The sequence below is a fragment of the Magnolia sinica genome, chromosome 9 (assembly GCF_029962835.1).
Source record: "Magnolia sinica isolate HGM2019 chromosome 9, MsV1, whole genome shotgun sequence".
Lineage (NCBI taxonomy): Eukaryota > Viridiplantae > Streptophyta > Magnoliopsida > Magnoliales > Magnoliaceae > Magnolia > Magnolia sinica.
In genome coordinates this window covers 19,141,614-19,160,450 of record NC_080581.1, presented here as the reverse complement: position 1 = coordinate 19,160,450, position 18,837 = coordinate 19,141,614, and the positions used below count along the sequence as shown (strand labels likewise).

At 37.5% G+C, this 18,837-nt stretch overlaps 1 protein-coding gene across 7 annotated transcripts in view; it reads left to right on the top strand.

Annotated features, from left to right (window-relative positions):
* Window positions 1-18,837, top strand: part of LOC131257017 (protein ENHANCED DISEASE RESISTANCE 2-like) — a 201,766-nt gene that overhangs the window by 117,494 nt on the left and 65,435 nt on the right. For all 7 annotated transcript variants that reach the window (XR_009177048.1, XM_058258174.1, XM_058258173.1 and 4 more), the window contains 4 exons: window positions 11,065-11,112; window positions 12,639-12,782; window positions 12,919-13,014; window positions 16,822-16,923. Coding sequence is in view for 6 of the 7 variants with exons in the window: in XM_058258174.1 (XP_058114157.1) it covers window positions 11,065-11,112; window positions 12,639-12,782; window positions 12,919-13,014; window positions 16,822-16,923 (390 nt within the window). In the remaining variant the exon portion in view is untranslated. The remainder of the gene's footprint in view (window positions 1-11,064; window positions 11,113-12,638; window positions 12,783-12,918; window positions 13,015-16,821; window positions 16,924-18,837) is intronic.

Below are 18,837 nucleotides of genomic sequence, written 5' to 3'. Positions count from 1 at the left end.
CTCCGATCAACTCAAAAGTTTTGCTCTAATACCAAGGTTAGTTTAGGTGATCTTAGGAGCGAATAGGGAAGGGGAGGAGAAGAGGTAAGAGGGAGAGAGGAGAAAGAGTTTTGAAGAAAAGTGGTTTTTGTGTGTTAGGGCAACAATCTCTCACACACCTTTTATATAATGCTAGAAATACAAAAACGTACTCCATAGGAGCACACAACTCTGTACACGCAAACACCTAAAAACACTAAAAACAAATACATCACCAGCACTCTCTATACTCAGATCACTCAAATGTCATACAATAAAAGCAATAAGGTGCAAATAGTACCACGAAGGTAACACAAAGAGGAGCATTGTTGTGCTAAGTTTGAGTGGCATCTTATGAGCACTAATATCACAAAGGTAGACTACAAGGTATTAGTAGTTCGATCATGTGGAGCAAACCCTCAATTAAAAGGGATAGAATGTGGTATATTAGATGTTTCGTCAGAAGGAATTGGAAGTGGAGTGTATGAATCTGTATTTAGACTTCTTCCTTTGCCCATCTAGGTCACCCTACACCGGTCCACAAAATGTGTAACATCCATTTTAACTTGGGCTAGTAGTAACATTCCACCATCTTAAAATAAAAGGCCCCACCATGTCAATGGTCTTAGAATGCTTAAAGTGACCACTCAAGTCTCTGCCATGTAACTTCAAAATCAGTCGCTCATGCCATGATCCGCGGGGACTGCATAATTGTGATCCATGAAATAAGTAGCCACTAGGGTAATCAGAATTGTACGATTCATAATGTACCGTATGGCTGTACAATCCAAATCTTACACCCAAATTGCATCTTGGATTGAATTTACATTTTGTATGTAAATCGTATTATATGAACCGTGAACCATGTGATTGACACGAATTGTATGATTCAATTATGTGTTATTTACCCAAAAAAAGGTTAAAATTCCATTTTTTTTGGGGTAAAATTAACAGCTTTTCCCCTTTTTTTATTCTTTTCTTTTAAAAAGTTTTTTAAGGCTCACCCCACGAAAAAAAAAAAAACACTTCTATTTCTTTTAAGAGAGAGGGAAGGGTTTTGGAGTTTTTGAACCCAAAAAAACCTAGAGAAATATATCAACATATATTTTTCGTCAGTCAACGGAATCGAATGCCGCTTTTTCATGGAGATTCTACTTCAAATTAGGTACAAAATAACACAATATTTATCTAATCTTTTCTCTTTCATATCTTCCCCTTTTAAGATAACTAAGTTGAATAATATTCAATATTCAAGTTTGTTTGTTTTTTTTTTTTTTTTTTTTTAAATTTTTTTACTAATAGGTGGGGGTGTTGTGATGGTTGTTGAAGATGGGGAAGAAGTCTCAGGCAAGGATAACAACCTGATGTGGGACTATTGCTCAAAGGTGGATGAAAATAATAACTTCCACCAATTTCAATTTTTGTGGGAAGCCAGAATGAAACATCACCTCGCTTGAAACAAGAAAAATATAGTAGCATGTTCACAAGTGGGTGATGATGTCACGATGAAATTTAAGTTGGAAAACAATTCTAGTTAAAATAAACTACAACAACAAGCTATGTATGATGTTGGAAGAGTTCCAATCACACTTGATGTGGACAAATTGGTTGAGGGTGATAGAGAAAAAAGGAATACGTCGTTCATGGATAATTTTTTTAGAAGAAAGAGTGAAGGAGAAGAAAAACAAGAAGCTACTTCAAATAGAATTTGGAAGAAAGGAGATGGAGAAAATATGTCTTGCTATTATTTGCTTCCTTTACATGAGTGCTCTACCATTTAATCTTATGAAGAGCCCTCTTTTGCATTAATGATGAAAGCATTTGTTGTATTCAAACCGGGTTTGAAGCTTTCGAGTTACCCTGAAGTAAGAAACAAAATTTTGAAGTCAGAGGTTAACAACATAGAGTAGTTAATTGATGTGTACAAGAAAAATGAGCTAAAGTAGGGTGCACTATCATGTCGGATGGGTGGACGGATGGAGTTAATCGGTCAATTACTAACTTTTCGGTTAACAGTTTGAGTGGTACAATTTTTTTAAAAATCTATTTAATAGCGGATAATCGACCAGTGCACCAAAAACTCTAGAGCTGATGAGGAATGACTAGTTTGTCCCTATATGTAGGCCCACCCAGGCAAACCTAGGCGAGATATCCCCAAGGGCAACCCCCGGTTAGCGCATGTTCCCGAATCGCACGGTCCCACGATGGGCCTCACCTCGTGTCCATTCTACATTTCACTGACCCCACCTCATAGGTCTCCCCATCCCAGCGTGGAGGTATGGTGCATCCTTAGAATCACATCAAAATGGCCCCACATCATCTACTCTTGCCGGTGAGGAGACTCAAACACTTAGCTTCCGCTCTGATACCATTTTGATAGCGGACAACCAACCAACGCACTAAAAGTGCCAGAGTTGATAGGGAATGACCGGTTTATCCCTATATGTAGGCCCTCCCAAGTAAATCCAGGCGAGATCTCCCCATAGGCAACCCTCGCTTCGCACAGGTCCCTAAATCGCACGGTCTCATAGTGGGCCCCACCTCGTGGCCATTTTGCATCTCACAGACCCCACCTCGTGGCCCACCCCACCCCAGCGTGGAGATATGGTGTGTAACACCCCGATCCCAACGGTAAGATATTGTCCGCTTTGGCTGGCACAATGTCTACCTTCACAGCTTTGTTCTCGCAGGTGGAAGCGGTTAGCGAACCACCCTCAAAACGCGTCTTACCCTTGAAGGCCGAAGCCCCACATATAGCCAAGATCTTAGGCTCTCCCTTTCTAATGTGGAACTGGACACCCACCTTGACAGCTGGCTCGTCACCAACCCGGCTGGGCAGGGACTCACCCCACCTTGGGAGACAGAGCGCCGTCGCTTTGATACCATTTGTAACACCCCGGTTCCAACGGTAAGATATTGTCCACTTTGGCTGGCACAATGTCTACCTTCACGGCTTTGTTCTCGCTGGTGGAAGCGGTTAGCGAACCACCCGCAAAACGCGTCTTACCCTTGAAGGCCGAAGCCCCACATATAGCATAGATCTTAGGCTCTCCCTTTCCAATGTGGGACTGGACACCCACCTCCTTGACAGCCAGCTGTATGTGGGCTTCGGCCTTCAAGGGTAAGACGTGTTTTGCAGGTGGTTTGCTAACCTCTTCCACCTGCGAGAACAAAGCCGTGAAGGTGGACATTGTGCCAGCCAAAGCAGACAATATCTTACAAATGGTATCAGAGCGAGGGCGCTCTGTCTTCCGAGGTGGGGTGAGTCCCTGCCCAACCGGGTTGGTGACGAGCCAGCTTTCAAGGAGGTGGGTGTCCAGTCCCACATCGGAAAGGGAAAGCCTAAGATCTTGGCTATATGTGGGGCTTCGGCCTTTAAGGGTAAGACACGTTTTGCGGGTGATTCGCTAACCGCTTCCACCTGCAAGAACAAAGCCGTGAATGTAGACATTGTGCCAGCCAAAGCGGACAATATCTTACCATTGGGACCGGGGTGTTACATGGTGCATCCTTAAAATCACACTAAGATGCCCTCGCATCATCCACCCACGTCGATGAGGAGACTTGAACACTAGGCTCCCGCTCAGATACCATTTTGATAGCGGAAAATCAACTAGTGCACCAAAAGCTCCAGAGTTGATGGGGAAGAATCGGTTTTTCCCTATATGTAGGCCCTCCTAGGCAAACCCAGATCTCCCATTGGCAACACTAGCTTCGTATAGGTCCCCAAATCGCACAGTCCCACAGTGAACCCCACCCTGTGGCCATTTTGCATCTCAAAGACTCCACCTTATGGGCCACCCCACCCCAGTGTGGAGATACGGTGCATCCTTGAATCACACCAAGCTCCCGCATCACTGTTGACACGTCCGTATTTCCAAGAATGTGGACAATTTGTTAGCTTTACTTGACTTTGTTATTGGTGTAGCCAACGAATGAGAATCGTCAACCGCATATAGTTCTATCAACCCCCAGGACCAAATCATGCCCAAACACGCCCAATCCAAGAATAAAGATTCTTCCACTTGAAAAGAAAGGGAAAAAAAAAACCAATGCAATAACCAACGAATAATCAAAGCTCTCATTAGTTTTGATGGCCTAGATCATATGCCTCACTTGTGAAAACATGCACTTGCACAAATGCTAGCCCAAGGCTTCTAGAGAAGAAAAAAATGTTTTAAAAGTTGCTGGACATTTTTTTGTTTATTGAGCTTTTATATGAAGGAAAACAAGAGAAGCCCTAACACTAATCTAAGCCTTCCATCAAGCATAAACTATGGGTTGGATGTTATAGTCTTAGACTCTATAATCTCATTTGAAAGGAAAAAGGACTAAAATACCCCCATCTGCTTACGTGAGACATAAGCAAAGGAAAATATAAACTAAAATTCGTTAAAAAATGAACCAAAATTTGCAATTTAATGTAAATGTCACCAAAAGACCCTTTTTGGGGACCCAAAAGTGTAACATTGGTAGTGTTCGAAGTATTGGTGTCGCCTATGTGTTATGTATCGCATCCTTGGGATACAAATATGTATCGGTTATTGCATGGTATATATTGTTTGTATCGGGTAATTTATCTCACTTTTTGGGAAACATGGGGAAACATTGGGAAAGTGGTTGAATTTTTCAATGAAACTTCAGATATTGTTAGACAAGACCTTAATACACATTTTTAAATCATAACATCTCAAAACAAAAGTTCACATAATAGGTTTCCTTTGTATAGGGTCCTGAGTTATGCGTTACCTGACTGAACTAATGCAACTACATTCAAATTGAATGCATACCATTTAGAGTGTATGTGACGATCATTTCATCAAACACTCCTAAATAATTCGAAAGTAGTAGCAGCTGGTTGAAGGGAAATTAAAAAAAATAAATATATTTTTTCATAATATTTTATTAAATTTTTTTATTAAAAATGTTTTTTATTTTTTGAAAATTGATAAGGACTTAAAAAATCAGTAGGTCGACCCTCATACATGCTTGATTTCATGTTTGGAGTGCAACATTGCAATCAATTTAGGAGAAATTGGAAAAAAATTGAATTTTCCCCAAATCAGACCACCTACACTAAAATTTCAAAATTAGAGTGTATTTGATGATCATTTCATCAAATACTCCTAAATACTTCAAAATTAGTCTCAATTAATAGTTGGTTAAAGGAAAATTTTGAAAAAAAAAAACATGGAGAACATGAAGAAGCAATGGATATCGAAATCAAAGCTCCAACTCAATGATTTTTCATCCAAAACATGAAGAACCAATGGATTTAAAACCATTTGACACTGATTTAACATACTTTCAACAAAAAAAGGGATCGCAAAATGAAAGATCGAACAAGTGGGATCTATTGGCACTACATGTGTGTTTCGTATTGCATAGGTAGAATACAAGATATATTGTGAGATATATCGGCCGATATCATCGATATTTAAAACATCGGGTGCCGCTAGTGTTCGAAATATTGGTATCTTGTTACGTTTCACATCCTTGGGATACAGATGCGTATCAGTTATCTCACGGGATACATCATCTGTATCAGGTAATTTATCACACTTTTTGGGAAATGTGCGAAAACATTGGGAAGATAGTTGAATTTTTCAATGAAACTCTAGGAATTCTTAAAAAAAAAAAAAACAAAAAAAAACCTTAATACAAATTTAAATCATAGCATCTCAAAAAAGAAGTGCACATAATAGGTTTCCTTTATATAGGGTCTTAAGCTATGCGTTGTCTGATTGAACTAATGCAACTATATTCAAATTGAATGCATAACATTTAGAGTGTATGTGATGATCATTTCATCAAACACTATTAAATACTTCGAAATTAGTCTCAATTGATAGCTGGTTGAAGGGAAATTTCTAAAACAATTTATATTTTAATAATTTTTTATTTAAAAATGATTTTTATTTTTCAAAAATTTACAAGGACTTAACAAATCAGTAGATCAGCCCTCATACATACTTGATTTCATGTTTGGAGTGTAACATTGCAAGCAAATTGGGAGAACTTGAAGAAATTTTGAAAATTTCCCAATTTTCTCTAAATCGGACCACCTACTCTCAAAATTTGAAATTAGAGTGTATGTGATGATCATTTCATCAAATACTCGTAAATACTTTGAAATTAGTCTCAATTGATAGTTGGTTGAAGGAAAATTTCGAAAAAAGCATGGAGAACATGAAGAACCAATGGATATTGAAATCAAAGCTTCAACTCTGTGATTTTTCATTCAAAACATGAAGAACCAATGGTTTTATAACCATTTAACACTGATTTAACATAATTTCAACAAAAAAAGGGATCGAAAAATGAAAATGCTCACTAGATTGAACATGCGGGATTTATCGGTGTTTCGTATCGCACAGGTGGGATACAAGATATATCGTGGGATATAACGGCCAATATCGTTAATATTTAAAACATTGGGTGTCACTACATGTTTCATTAGTCGAGGATAGGAGAACAATATCGATATCACCGATAAACGAAAATGTTGGGATACATGAGGAAAACGGTGGAATTTTTTTGTGAAACTTCAAGAGATGCTAAAATACACATATTTGCATACTTAAGAATAAAAAAAAATGCAAAAAGAATGCATACATAATAAGTTTCCATTTAATGGGGGCCTAAAAGCATGTGTTGTCGTAGGAAACCAATCCAACCGTCCCATCTATCCATACAACCTTCTATCCAAACATCCATTGATATTTCAGAATATCGACAACATGATAGTTTTCACCGAGAAATTGTTGACAATTAGAAAGGAAATGAAAGATTGTGGTCTCGATATCAACCTTGTTGCGATAATGATGATATCGCAATATGATCAATATTATCTTTGACAATTTAAATACTGCACACAACTATGCGCCCATAAAAAAATTTGAAACAGATTTTTTTTTAATAAACAAATTTTTGGCCATATCGATACATTGGTGATATTTTTGAAATATCATCAACATACTGGCGATACAAGCAACACTTGGAATTTACACGGTTGAAAAATATTAGCATTATTGATACAAGCGACACTTGGAATTTACACAGTGGAAAATATTGGCGATACATTGACAATATCGATACATTGCGGTACTTAGCAATACATCGCCGATACCTGAATTATTTTAGACTGCTAATGTTATTGGTATCGCTACCAGTGTTATCGGTACCACCGTGTTAGAGATACAGATAATATCAGGAATATTTTCATAAATTGGGGACAAGGTGTCCCGTTGCGGTAACGGTGGGCGTAACGGTGCCCACCATTACCTATATGGTGTAACGGCCGATACGGGGGGATAACAGCCATTACCCCCCTGTATCGGTCAGAATTTATTTATTTTTGGTCAAAAAAATCTAAAAAAAATATCTATTAAATCTAGAAAAATATGAATATTCCAAATATGCATTCATTTATGATTTTGAACATGTTTATGGTAGTGTAACGGTCCACTCTTTGGTGAGAAAGATGTATTGAAGACAACATATGGTAACTAACATCTCCATACAATCTCAGATAGATCACTAGTGGGTGAGGCCCTGAACGTGGAGCCCACCTTGATGTATGTGTTGTATATCCATGCCATCGATCTGTTTTGCTAACTCATTTTAAGGCATGGTCTAAAAAATGAGGCAGATTCAAATCTCAGGTGGACCACACAATAAGAAATAACTGTGATTGAATGTCCGCTATAAAAAAACTTCCTACGGTCCACTGTAATATTTATTGGCCATCTAACCTGTTGATTATGTTATACACACCTGGATAAAGCTAACAAAAATGACAAAGCAACCAGTTAACTTTTGAATTATTTTGCTCTTTTACCAGTTAAATTCAAAATTTGATTTTCAGGTTATTAGTTTAGTATTTAATTATTTTGCTTGTATTGTATGATTCTTTACGTGGTGGGAGAGTTACGGAAATGAGTGTTCAGAATTACAAAACTTGGTCATTTGTATTTTGAGTCTAATATGTCAAGCTACTGGTTGTGAGCATAATTGGTGTACTTCTGAGCAGGTGAAAATTTATTTATAGACTTATTTAATAATTATATACTAACATATTGTAGTTATTTTTTTAGAGAACTGAAATTATTAAAAGCTCGCCAAAAGGCGAGAAAAAAATACAACCCAACTCTTCAACTCGAAAAAAGAGTAGAGATTGATAGAATTTATGGGCTTTACATAAGAAGCCAAACCCAAAACATTATGCTTGACTTTATAGATAATTTCCTCCACTGCGGATCCCCTGTCCCAAAATCCCCAAATAGCCAAAAAAATAGCTATAATAATCATTCTCTACACTGCTTTCCCAACTTTCTCTACCCCTTCCCCATGGCAAGCACAAAAAAATCATCAACAGATCTCAACATCACCCAAGTTATATGAAATAAGGTGAAGAAATGCTTCCACACTTGCCGTGCATAAGGACAATGAATGAACAAATGGCCAATTGTCTCTACGTCTCCCATACACTTCAAACAAATGTTTGGAAGAATATGGAATCTACTTTGCAAATTGTCGATAGTTAGCACTGTCTTTCTTCCAACTAATCACATGAAGGCCGCAACTTTAGGGGGAGCTCCACAGGACCTAAGACAGAAAGGAAATTGATTAGCAAAAACACGAGGCAACTCACAAATCAATTTGAAGAAGGATCAGACTGAAAAATGACTCGACCTATGAGCATGCCACACCATTGAATCCCCCACTTAGGGCAAAGGAACAACACTCTTCCACCAGTCCAGTAAACCTGCCAGCTCCTCTATCTCCTCATCTGTCAGAAGACCAAAGATGGAAAGGAAATTGAATAGGAAAAACATGAGGCGGCTCACAAATCAATCTGAAGAAGGATTGGATCAAAAAAACGACCCGACATATGAGCATGCCACACCGTTTAATCCCCCACTTAGAGCAAAGGAACAACACTCTTCAACTGGTCCAATAAATTCGCTAACTCCTCTATTTCCTCATCGGTCAAATCTTTATGGCAAGGGGTGACCGGTGTTCGAAATATCGGTAACGCATTACGTATTGCATCCTTGAGAAACAAATTCGTATCAGTTATCGCACGAGATATATCATTTGTATCGAGCAATTTATTGCACTTTTTGGGAAACATGGGGAAATATTGAGAAAATGGTTGAATTTTTTAATGAAACTTCAGGGATTGTTAAAAAAGACCTTAATATACACTTTTAAATTATAACATCTCAAAAAAGAAGTGCACATAATAGGTTTCCTTTTTATAGGGTCCTAAGTTATATGTTATTTGACTGAACTAATGCAACTATATTAAGATTGGATGCATGACATTTAGGGTGTATGTGATAATTATTTCATCAAACATCCTACGTACTTCGAAATTAGTCTCAATTGACAGCTGGTTGAAGGGAAAATTCGAAAAAAAAATTAATATTTTAATATATATATATATATATATAAAATGTTTTTTATTTTTCAGAAATTGACAAGGACTTGACAAATCAGTAGATCGGCGCTCATACATGCTTGATTTCATGTTTGGAGTGCAACATTGCAAGCAATTTGGGAGAAATTGGGGAAATTTCGAATTTCCCTAATTTTCTCCAAATCGGACCACCTACACTGAAATTTCGAAATTAGAGTGTATGTGATGGTCATTTCATCAAATACTCCTAAATACTTTGAAATTAGTCTCAATTGACAGCTGGTTGAACAAAAATTTCGAAAAAAAAAAAAAACATGGAGAACGCGAAGAACCAATGGATATCGAAATCAAAGATACAACTCCATGATTTTTCATGCAAAACATGAAGAACCAAGGGATTTATAACTGTTTGACACTGATTTAATATAATATAAAAAAAAGGGATTGGAAATTGAAAATGCTCACTGGATCGAACATGTGGGATATATCGGCACTACTTGTGCGTTTCGTATCGCATATGTGAGATCCAAGATATGTCATGGGATATATTGGCCGATAACTTCGATATGTAAATATTGGGGGAGACCAGACCTTGGAGCCATTGCTAATGGAATAATATCGATCCACAGTAATGCTCCTATTTGAAGGGTCGCCACCCTAGGAAAATTTTCCAGAAGCACCATGTCTCCACACCAAACATGCACCCAGGAACATATGCAGTTTCCAATGCCGAGCAAAACAGAGATCCCTCTACGAAACATTTTCTGTCAATGCAACTGCTTTGCACTGGCTAGAAGCTCAGTAAAGGGAGCTCTTCACTCCCCATCCTTCCATTCGAGAACCATATTTCCCCTCAATTAGCTCCCTCCCTAATCTCCCCTCTTTAGACTCAAATCTCCATAACCATTTTCCAAGAAGTGCCAAGTTTGTGATTCTCAAATACTTAATACCTACACTGCACCACATCGATTTGTAGGCTTTGTAGCCTTTTTCATTGTTTTCCATGGTGTGACCTATTTGATGGTTGGATCGGCCTGATTTTTGAGGTGTCCCATTTTCATGGTGGGATATACTTGTTAGGTGGGTTGGATGTCATGCACACACCATGTGGGACCCATTTTTTAATCCTTTGAAATATTGGCTTTTATGCCCCTCCCCCACCCCCCTCGTTAGGCCCACTGTAGGTTTGCATGTGTGGCCCCTCATGATGTGTATATGCTTTCCAAACTATCCATCATGTGCGACTCACCAGGATGGACATTCAAAAAATCAGACCATGCCAAAATTTAAGTGGGCCACATGGTCCACACTACATGATTTTAGAGGTATTAGGCATGATTTTACATTATTACTGGCGATGTAGCCCATTAGAGCTTTGGATCAGCCAGATTTTGGTGCCAGGGCCTAACATCAAAAGGCACATCTGATGCATGGTTCAGAGCTCGTGCACACATTACAGTGGGCAGCTGCATGGGATTATTGTTGATATATTACATGTATATGTGTGCAATCAATTTCTCCACAAGTTATATTATGAACATGCAACAAAAAAGAACAAGAATTCTTATTTTAGCATAACTTGCAAGGTGATACTGTAGCCTGAATATTTGCCTCTGTTTCAGTCAGAAGCTGGAAAGAAGCTCCCATTCATCTTTGTGATAAATCTACAGGTATGTCTATGAGCCTGCTATCACTGTTTTTTCCCCTAATTGTAACTGTAAAATCTGGTTGGAGTATCATTTACATGTTAGAGCTACACATCTTAAGTCATAACGTCATTTTATTTGTCATTCTTTATTCATTTATGTTGTTTTCTCACTAATGGTATTTCTATAGTTCCCTTGTCCTTGTGTTCTAAGCAGGAGGTTGTCCTTGCGTGTATGTGTCTGTGTGTCAAGAGTAGTAATATCCAAAAGATGAAAATATGGTTCAGAGTGTGTGTGTCAAGATTAGTAATATCCAAAAGATGAAGATATGGTTCAGATTGCACCTCTTTAGCATTTGCGATGATCATATTGCTCCACAGATTGTTGATTGTGAGAATTTCATCATTCCCAACTAGCCATCAAATACAACTACACTGGGTGCACCTGGATAGCGCCACCCATGAGCCAAAGACACTGTAAGACTCACCCACCCATCATTTTTCAGCATATGGTAGAAAGATTTTACTGAGAACCAGCCTGATGTTTCACCCTCTAATTTCGTTCTATCTGGGCTTCCAAGATGATGAACAACTAACTGAATCCTATCTTGATGCCTTACAATCTCATCTATCATCTTGTCATTCAGATTTCTTCAGAACACAGAACCGAATCGCCTTCCCCTCTGCCATGCTGAACAATGGGATTTCATGTTCCCTTGATTGAAAGAAATCCTGTAAAGCATTCTTCGGTTTGCAATGTATGATGCTGGAATTGGTCAAAGCCTTCTTCCTAGAACGGAAGGGGAGCCTTTATTGAAAAGAAGGAAAATTTTATGGTCTGTCTCTGTTGTCTGGTCTTTGATCTTTGTGGAGGGAAAGGTAGAATGGGATCTTCACTGACAGATTAGAAAGTGATGCAGTGATTTTCCATAGAGCTGAAGGGAGGGTTTTGATATGGGCCTTGACAGTTTCCCAGGGTTGTAAATTGTAGGTTAGATGGAGGGGCTTCCCTCCTTAAAATGTGGGTAAGAGGGCTAAACCCTCATTATCTATATTCTCCGTCATATTTTTGTATTTCCCTTTCCCTTTCATTTTGTGCTGAAAATCTTTACGCCATTTAGGGAAAAAGAAGGAAATATCTTACAGTGGGTTCAACTCTATGACTATGGCCAAGAGTAGGCCTGAATTTAACTGTTCCACTGACAAGCTCTGTCCAACTAAGTCCCTCAATCGCAATAATACAGTTTAGCTGGTATGGTTGTTTCACGAGAATGCTATTTGATGGGTTATATTATAGATATAAATATCAGTGATATAGAGACCACTTTAATGGTAGAGTATGACCCTACCCTTGTCAATTATTCATAATCTTCTCCATATGTAGAGGAGATATATTAAGTTCATCTTTCATTTGATGGACTATGAACAACCATTGCAGGTCAACGATTTTTCATTTTCCTTTTATAATCTTGAGTCTGTGCTCTGGCCGTCTATCTACTATTTTTTTTTTTTTTTTTTTTAATTTATTTATTTAAATTCTCCATGTTGCAGGTTCCAGCAAAGCCAAACTATAGCTTGGTTCTCTATTATGGAGCTGACAGACCCATAAATGAAGGATCTTTATTGAGTAAATTTGTGGATGGGACTGACATGTTTCGGGATGCAAGATTCAAGCTTATTCCAAGCATCGTAGAGGTATGAATAGCTTTGATAGCGTATGGCATCAATTTGTGAGGTACTGACATCAATTTGTGAGGTACTGTGGATTTGATCTGTTTTACTTTGTGCCCATATTTATGGGCTGCTAATGCCTTTTTATTGAGCCGTTTAGGGATATTGGATGGTCAAGCGTGCAGTTGGAACCAAAGCTTGCCTTTTAGGGAAAGCAGTTACCTGCAAATACCTTAGACAAGATAATTTTCTGGAGGTAACTAGCAACCATGTTTGAAAGCATGCTTGCCTATTGTTCCATCACCCTTTTGTTGAGAGTTCACTGCATCTGCATATTCATACTTTGCAGATCCTTTTATTGTATATGCAATATTTTTGTTTTTCTGAACCACTTGAATTTAATTTTGAAGCCTTTGTACAAGCTATTTTTGCATTGCGTGTGTACCATCTCTCATGTAATTTTGGTTTTGATATATAATCACTTGATAACAGGCTATGAGTCTATACCTGAGCTTAGCTTCTGGGAAGAAATCTCATCTCTGTAAACCTTTTGACTGTATACATGTAGAGCAGTCATTACCTGTCCATTCTTTTGAGGGTTACATGTAATGCAGATAATGCCATCTGGCTTTAGTTGACTGTTAGATTCACGTGATTCAGCAGATACACACACACACACACAGAGAGAGAGAGAGAGAGAGAGAGAGAGAGAGAGAGAGAGAGAGATGCTCGCACACAACTAGTTGGACCATTTAAATTGGTCCAACTAGCCGTGCATTAAATGTCAAAGATTCCTCTTTTCATCCACTTGTAATGCACCATATGTGAGGATATATGACATTGAGTCTTATGTAAGTATGATGGGAATTATGTGTCATAGATTCAACCCGTTCATTAAATAGGGCCCACTAATAAAATTTTATGTACTAGAAATTAGTACCACTAGAGTCACGTATGTAACTTGAATCTGGACTATTGGAATAGATTTCTAACAGTTCACATTTCTTGTAGATGATATCATACTATTGATCACAAAAAAAATAATATTTTTTCCTTCACATGCTTACAATGGACCCTACCTAATTAACGGACCGGATTTCCAAGATATGTGGCGCATCACCCGAATATATCACATGTGCACAACTTCTTTAGTCTTCCCATTTTCTTTATAAATATTCCTCCCCCTTTTTTTCTCTTCATTTAATGAGTAGTTAATGCTAGCAAACCTTTTAATGTGAGAGTTATTTCAATTAACAAAATGGATTTGCTTGCTTGTGTGGGCCCCACTATAACGTTAATAACGTTAATATGAAATCCACCCAACCATTAGGTGAGTCACCTTATGTTAGACCCAGTGCAAAAATACCAGTCCCATCCCTGGCTCACGTGAACTACATAATTGGAAAAAGTGTAGATAGAAAGCTCACCCTTCAAACACTTTCCTTTGGTGTGGCCCACTCGAATCACTTATGGGCCCTTTTTTGTTTGAGGCCTAATATTTGGTGTAGTCGCTAATGGTTGGATTGGATTTTATATTCTCATCATGATAGGCCCTATAAAAATCAAGGACAAACATCTCTCTCAACTGTTTCAATTGATATGGCCCACTTAAATCATAGATATCTTTTTCTTTTTTTTTTTTTTTTTTTTTTTTTTTTTTTTTTGAGTCCAATAAGGGATTATACATCTAATGATCGGAGTGGATCTCTGAACACATCACGGTGGGCCCCTTAAAAAATGAAGGTGGGCGTACGCTCAAACTATCGTTAGTTTCGAGAAAATTGTTAAGTTTCCATAACAACAGGAAGTGGATTAAGTATATCACCCAAGTAACACCATTGTGTTTCCCTAACCATGGGCTGATCATGATGTATGTGTTGTATATCTATGTTGTCCATTGGTTTTTATGGATCATTTTAGTACAAATTCCAAAAAATGAGGTAGATCCGAATCTCTAGCGGACCACACCACGGAAAACAGTGGACATTGAACGTCCACCATTAAAACATTCCTAGGGCCCACTATGATGCTTATTTTCTATCCAACCTGTTCATAATGTCACACAGATGTGGATGAAGGGAAAACACAAATATCAGCTTGATCCAAAACTTCTATGACCCCTAGGAAGTTTTCAATGGCCGGCATTGAATCCCCACTAATTTCTATGGTGTGGTTCACTTGAGATTTGAATTTGTCTTATTTTTTAGTTCATCCCCAAAAATGATCTTGGAAAAATTGATGGACGGCGTGGATGTAACACATACATCATGTTGGGGCTTATAGAATTTTGCCATGTCAACGCATTGGGGACTTGATCTGAACTGCACCACGCAACTGGAGTCCAGAGCAGTGACACTTTGTACGTTGGAAGTAGATTAGGTGTCACCTTGACCTCACCCAACATGGTGCGTACCTGAGCGTGGAGCCCAACTTGATGCATGTATTGTTTGTCCACACCGTCCATCCGTTTTTCCAGGTACCTTAAGGCATGAATAAAAAAAGCAAACAGATAAAATATTAGAGTGGACGACCCTATGAAAGAGTTTCAATGGTGGGTATTATTATCACTGATACTTCCTGTGGTGCACTCCACTTGAGCCTTGATTTTCCTGATTTTTAGGCTTATACCTAAATGGTATGGCAAAATAGATAGATGGTGTGGATAAAACCCATACATCACAATGGCCCCTCAGAGCCCTTGCCCGTTCCCAGCTTAGTAGTGGCGGGGTTAGTACCCAAACGGCATTCCTTGGCGTGGGAAACAAATCCATTTCCAACATATTGCAAAAGCTTGTGCCATGGGAATTCCTTTGACGGGAAGCCAAGTGGGGCCCACTGTGATATTTGTAACAAATCCATTCTGTCCATCCATTTTTTAGATCGTGTTAGAAAATAGGACAAAAAATGAAACAGATCCAAAACTCATGTGGGCCGCACGATTGAAAAAAATGGCAAAGGGAATGACTACCGTTGAAACCTCCCTAGGATCTACCGTAACGTTTATATGCCATCCATACTGTTCATAAAGTCATTTCTACTGGGATGAACTGAAAAACAAAAATATTAAACTGATCAGGAACTTTTGTAACCCACAAATGTTTGAACGGGTAAACATTCAATCCTCACTTTTTCTTGTCGTGCAGCCCACTCGAGTTTTGGACCTAACTCATTTTTATTATTATTATTATTATTATTTTTTAGCATGATCTAGCAAAATTGGCCCATGTCCTAACATGATCTAGCGAATTAAATTAATAGGTGAGTAAATTTATCACAAACATCAAGGTGGGCATACCTGTCTTCCCTTGATAAGAAGGCTTTCTTAGGCAATGCACCTCAATTTCCAATACTATGAGAGATAACATTAAGTAAAGAAGAAGAGAAAGAATAGAAAACTTGTTTTCAAAGAAAATGGATAATTAAAGAAATTGTGTACCTGCGATATATTCCTGTGATGCACCATATGAGTAAAAAATCCAATCCATTAATCAAGTGAGGTTTCTTGTAAGCGTGTGAAGAACATGAAATATTATTTTTTTTTGTGATTAATAGTAGGATATTTTTCTATAAGAAAACTAGGCTGTTAGAAATCCATTTCAACTGTCCTGATTTAACTCAAATGTGTGGTTCCAGTGATGAGGATCATTTACTAATTTTTTGCCAATAAAATTTATTAAGTGAGCCCTATTTGATGAATGGGCTGGATCGATGATACTTATTCCTATTGTACCTATATCAGATTTGATGTCACATGGCCTTTTACAAAAATGAATTATACATGTTTAAAGAGAAATAATTTTTCTATTTAATACACAGCTAGTTGGACCAATTTGAATTGTCCAACAAGTTGTGTGTGAGCATTTCTCACACACACACACACACACACACACACACACATATAGTTCCATTAAGCCAGCTTACCCATCTACAAAAAGGGGGGAAAATCAATTCTTTGTTTGATCATATATCTGCTAAAGCTGAGCAAGAAGCATCATCATATTCTTTCTTTGATCAATATGGTAAAGCTCCTCAAGTTCTAAGCTTGAATTTGATAACTATGCAGATAGATGTGGATATTGGTTCTTCATCTGTGGCAAGGAGTATCATTGGTTTAGTCCTTGGATACGTCACAAGCATTGTGGTTGACCTTGCAATTCTGATCGAGGTTTGTGTCTTCATAATTTCAATATATTGTGGAGAAAGTTCTCTTTATTTCTTTTTATTTAATTCAGAATTCTGATTATTTATTGCTGTCATCATTTTTTCGCATTAACTTTTGTAACTGTGATAGCCAATAATGTGGATATTTTTTTAGCAAAAGATCTTCTCTTGTTGAAGTTGCATATAATCATAATCTGTCAAAAACTGACATTAGGAAAATAATTGAAAGTAGAAGCACATATGGGCACGTATGGGAATGTCCAAGTATAAGTCCTTATGTGAAAAGTAACACCTATTAAATTGAGATTTTATTTTAATGAAATCATAATTATGCAGTGCAAGATGTACTTCATAATTAGATTGACTTGTTAAATCCCAAAAGAAGGCAAGGAGGCACCAAGCCAAATTAAGAATCAATGGTCCTAAAGGCAAACAAAAACTAGGACTTTAACGCTCCTTATATTACGTTTACCTCTTCCAATACTAAGATTAGCTCCATCAAATGCCATAAATTTGCCTCCCTTTAAGTATGTCAAATTTCTTTTGAAAGATTATAATTCTTTTCTTTTCAAGTATCCTTACCGTTTGACAAAGTGGAAACCCATCTAAAACATTGTTGGTGGGGTTTGACTGGGAAAGAGAAGAACAAAAAACGTTCAAACCTTTCATTGTTGGCCATCTTTGTGACAAGGAAAAAGAAAAATTTGTCTAGACTTTATTGTTTAAAGTAATTGTTTAATTAGAACCAGTGTTTCAAATAGCGCCCGTAGCATACGCTACGTAGCGTAGCGTGGCCGTAGTGCTACGTAGCGTCCCAAATAGCGTAAATCCCCTGTAGCGCACGCTACAAGGGTTGTAGCGCGTAGCGTCTGTAGCGTAAGCTACAATCTATTTTTTTACTATTTTAGTTTTTTTATTATTTTTTCACGTTTTCTTTATTTCTAATGTTGAGCAATGTGACACTTGTATTGTACTTGATACTTTTAACCCATGGGATTTTTATTTCTTTTCATAATTGTGACTTGTGGTTTCAATTAGACATTATTAATTAAAGTGGTTTACTTAGGAAGTTGTTGATGTGATAATTATTTGATTTAGCTTATATATGTGGATTGGCTTTTGATAAATGATAACTAATAACTTTTTTGAACATGCTTATAATTGATAAAATGAATCATCTTTTAGGCATTTTTATATTTTTTTTTTCCCTTTTTTTTCCACTATTTATTATATTTATCCTATTTTTAAATTAAAAAATAGAAATATCGTGTAGCTTACGCTACACGCTACGTATTTACGCTACACGCTATAGAGGGCTGAGCGCTACGCATCACGCTACCTCTATTTAAAACACTGATTAGAACCCTACTAAAAAACTGAGATGGGTTTCCAGAACAAGGGAAAATTTTAACCAAAATAGGACCAAAGTCACTTATTTTCAGCTATTATTTGACAAATTAATAGATTCAATTCTTGTGTGTGTGTGTGTCTATATATATATATATATATATATATATATATATATATAGTTTCATAAACATCCCCACCTTCATATTGACATTAGCAACCTCCCCAAAGGTTTTAATTGACACGTGGGATGCCTAGTCATCAATCTTAATTGTCCAGTCTTTCGTACAATTAAGGATAAAGCCATAATGTAAAAATCACGCCAATTGAATGTTCTTAAACATATGGACAATCAAAATTGAGCGAAGAAACAGAATTGGTTCAATCATTGTTTGAAACATCCATTTGATAGATCCCACTTTGTATTGCTTATTGTTCGAAAGAAGCACTTTGGTTTGATGGTTCTAACCATGTGCTCTATGGTTGTTAAACAATGGACAATTCTAACAAATTGGCCCCATTTAAAGGGTTGGGATCATCCGGTTGGCGTGCTTCTTGTACCATGGCTTGT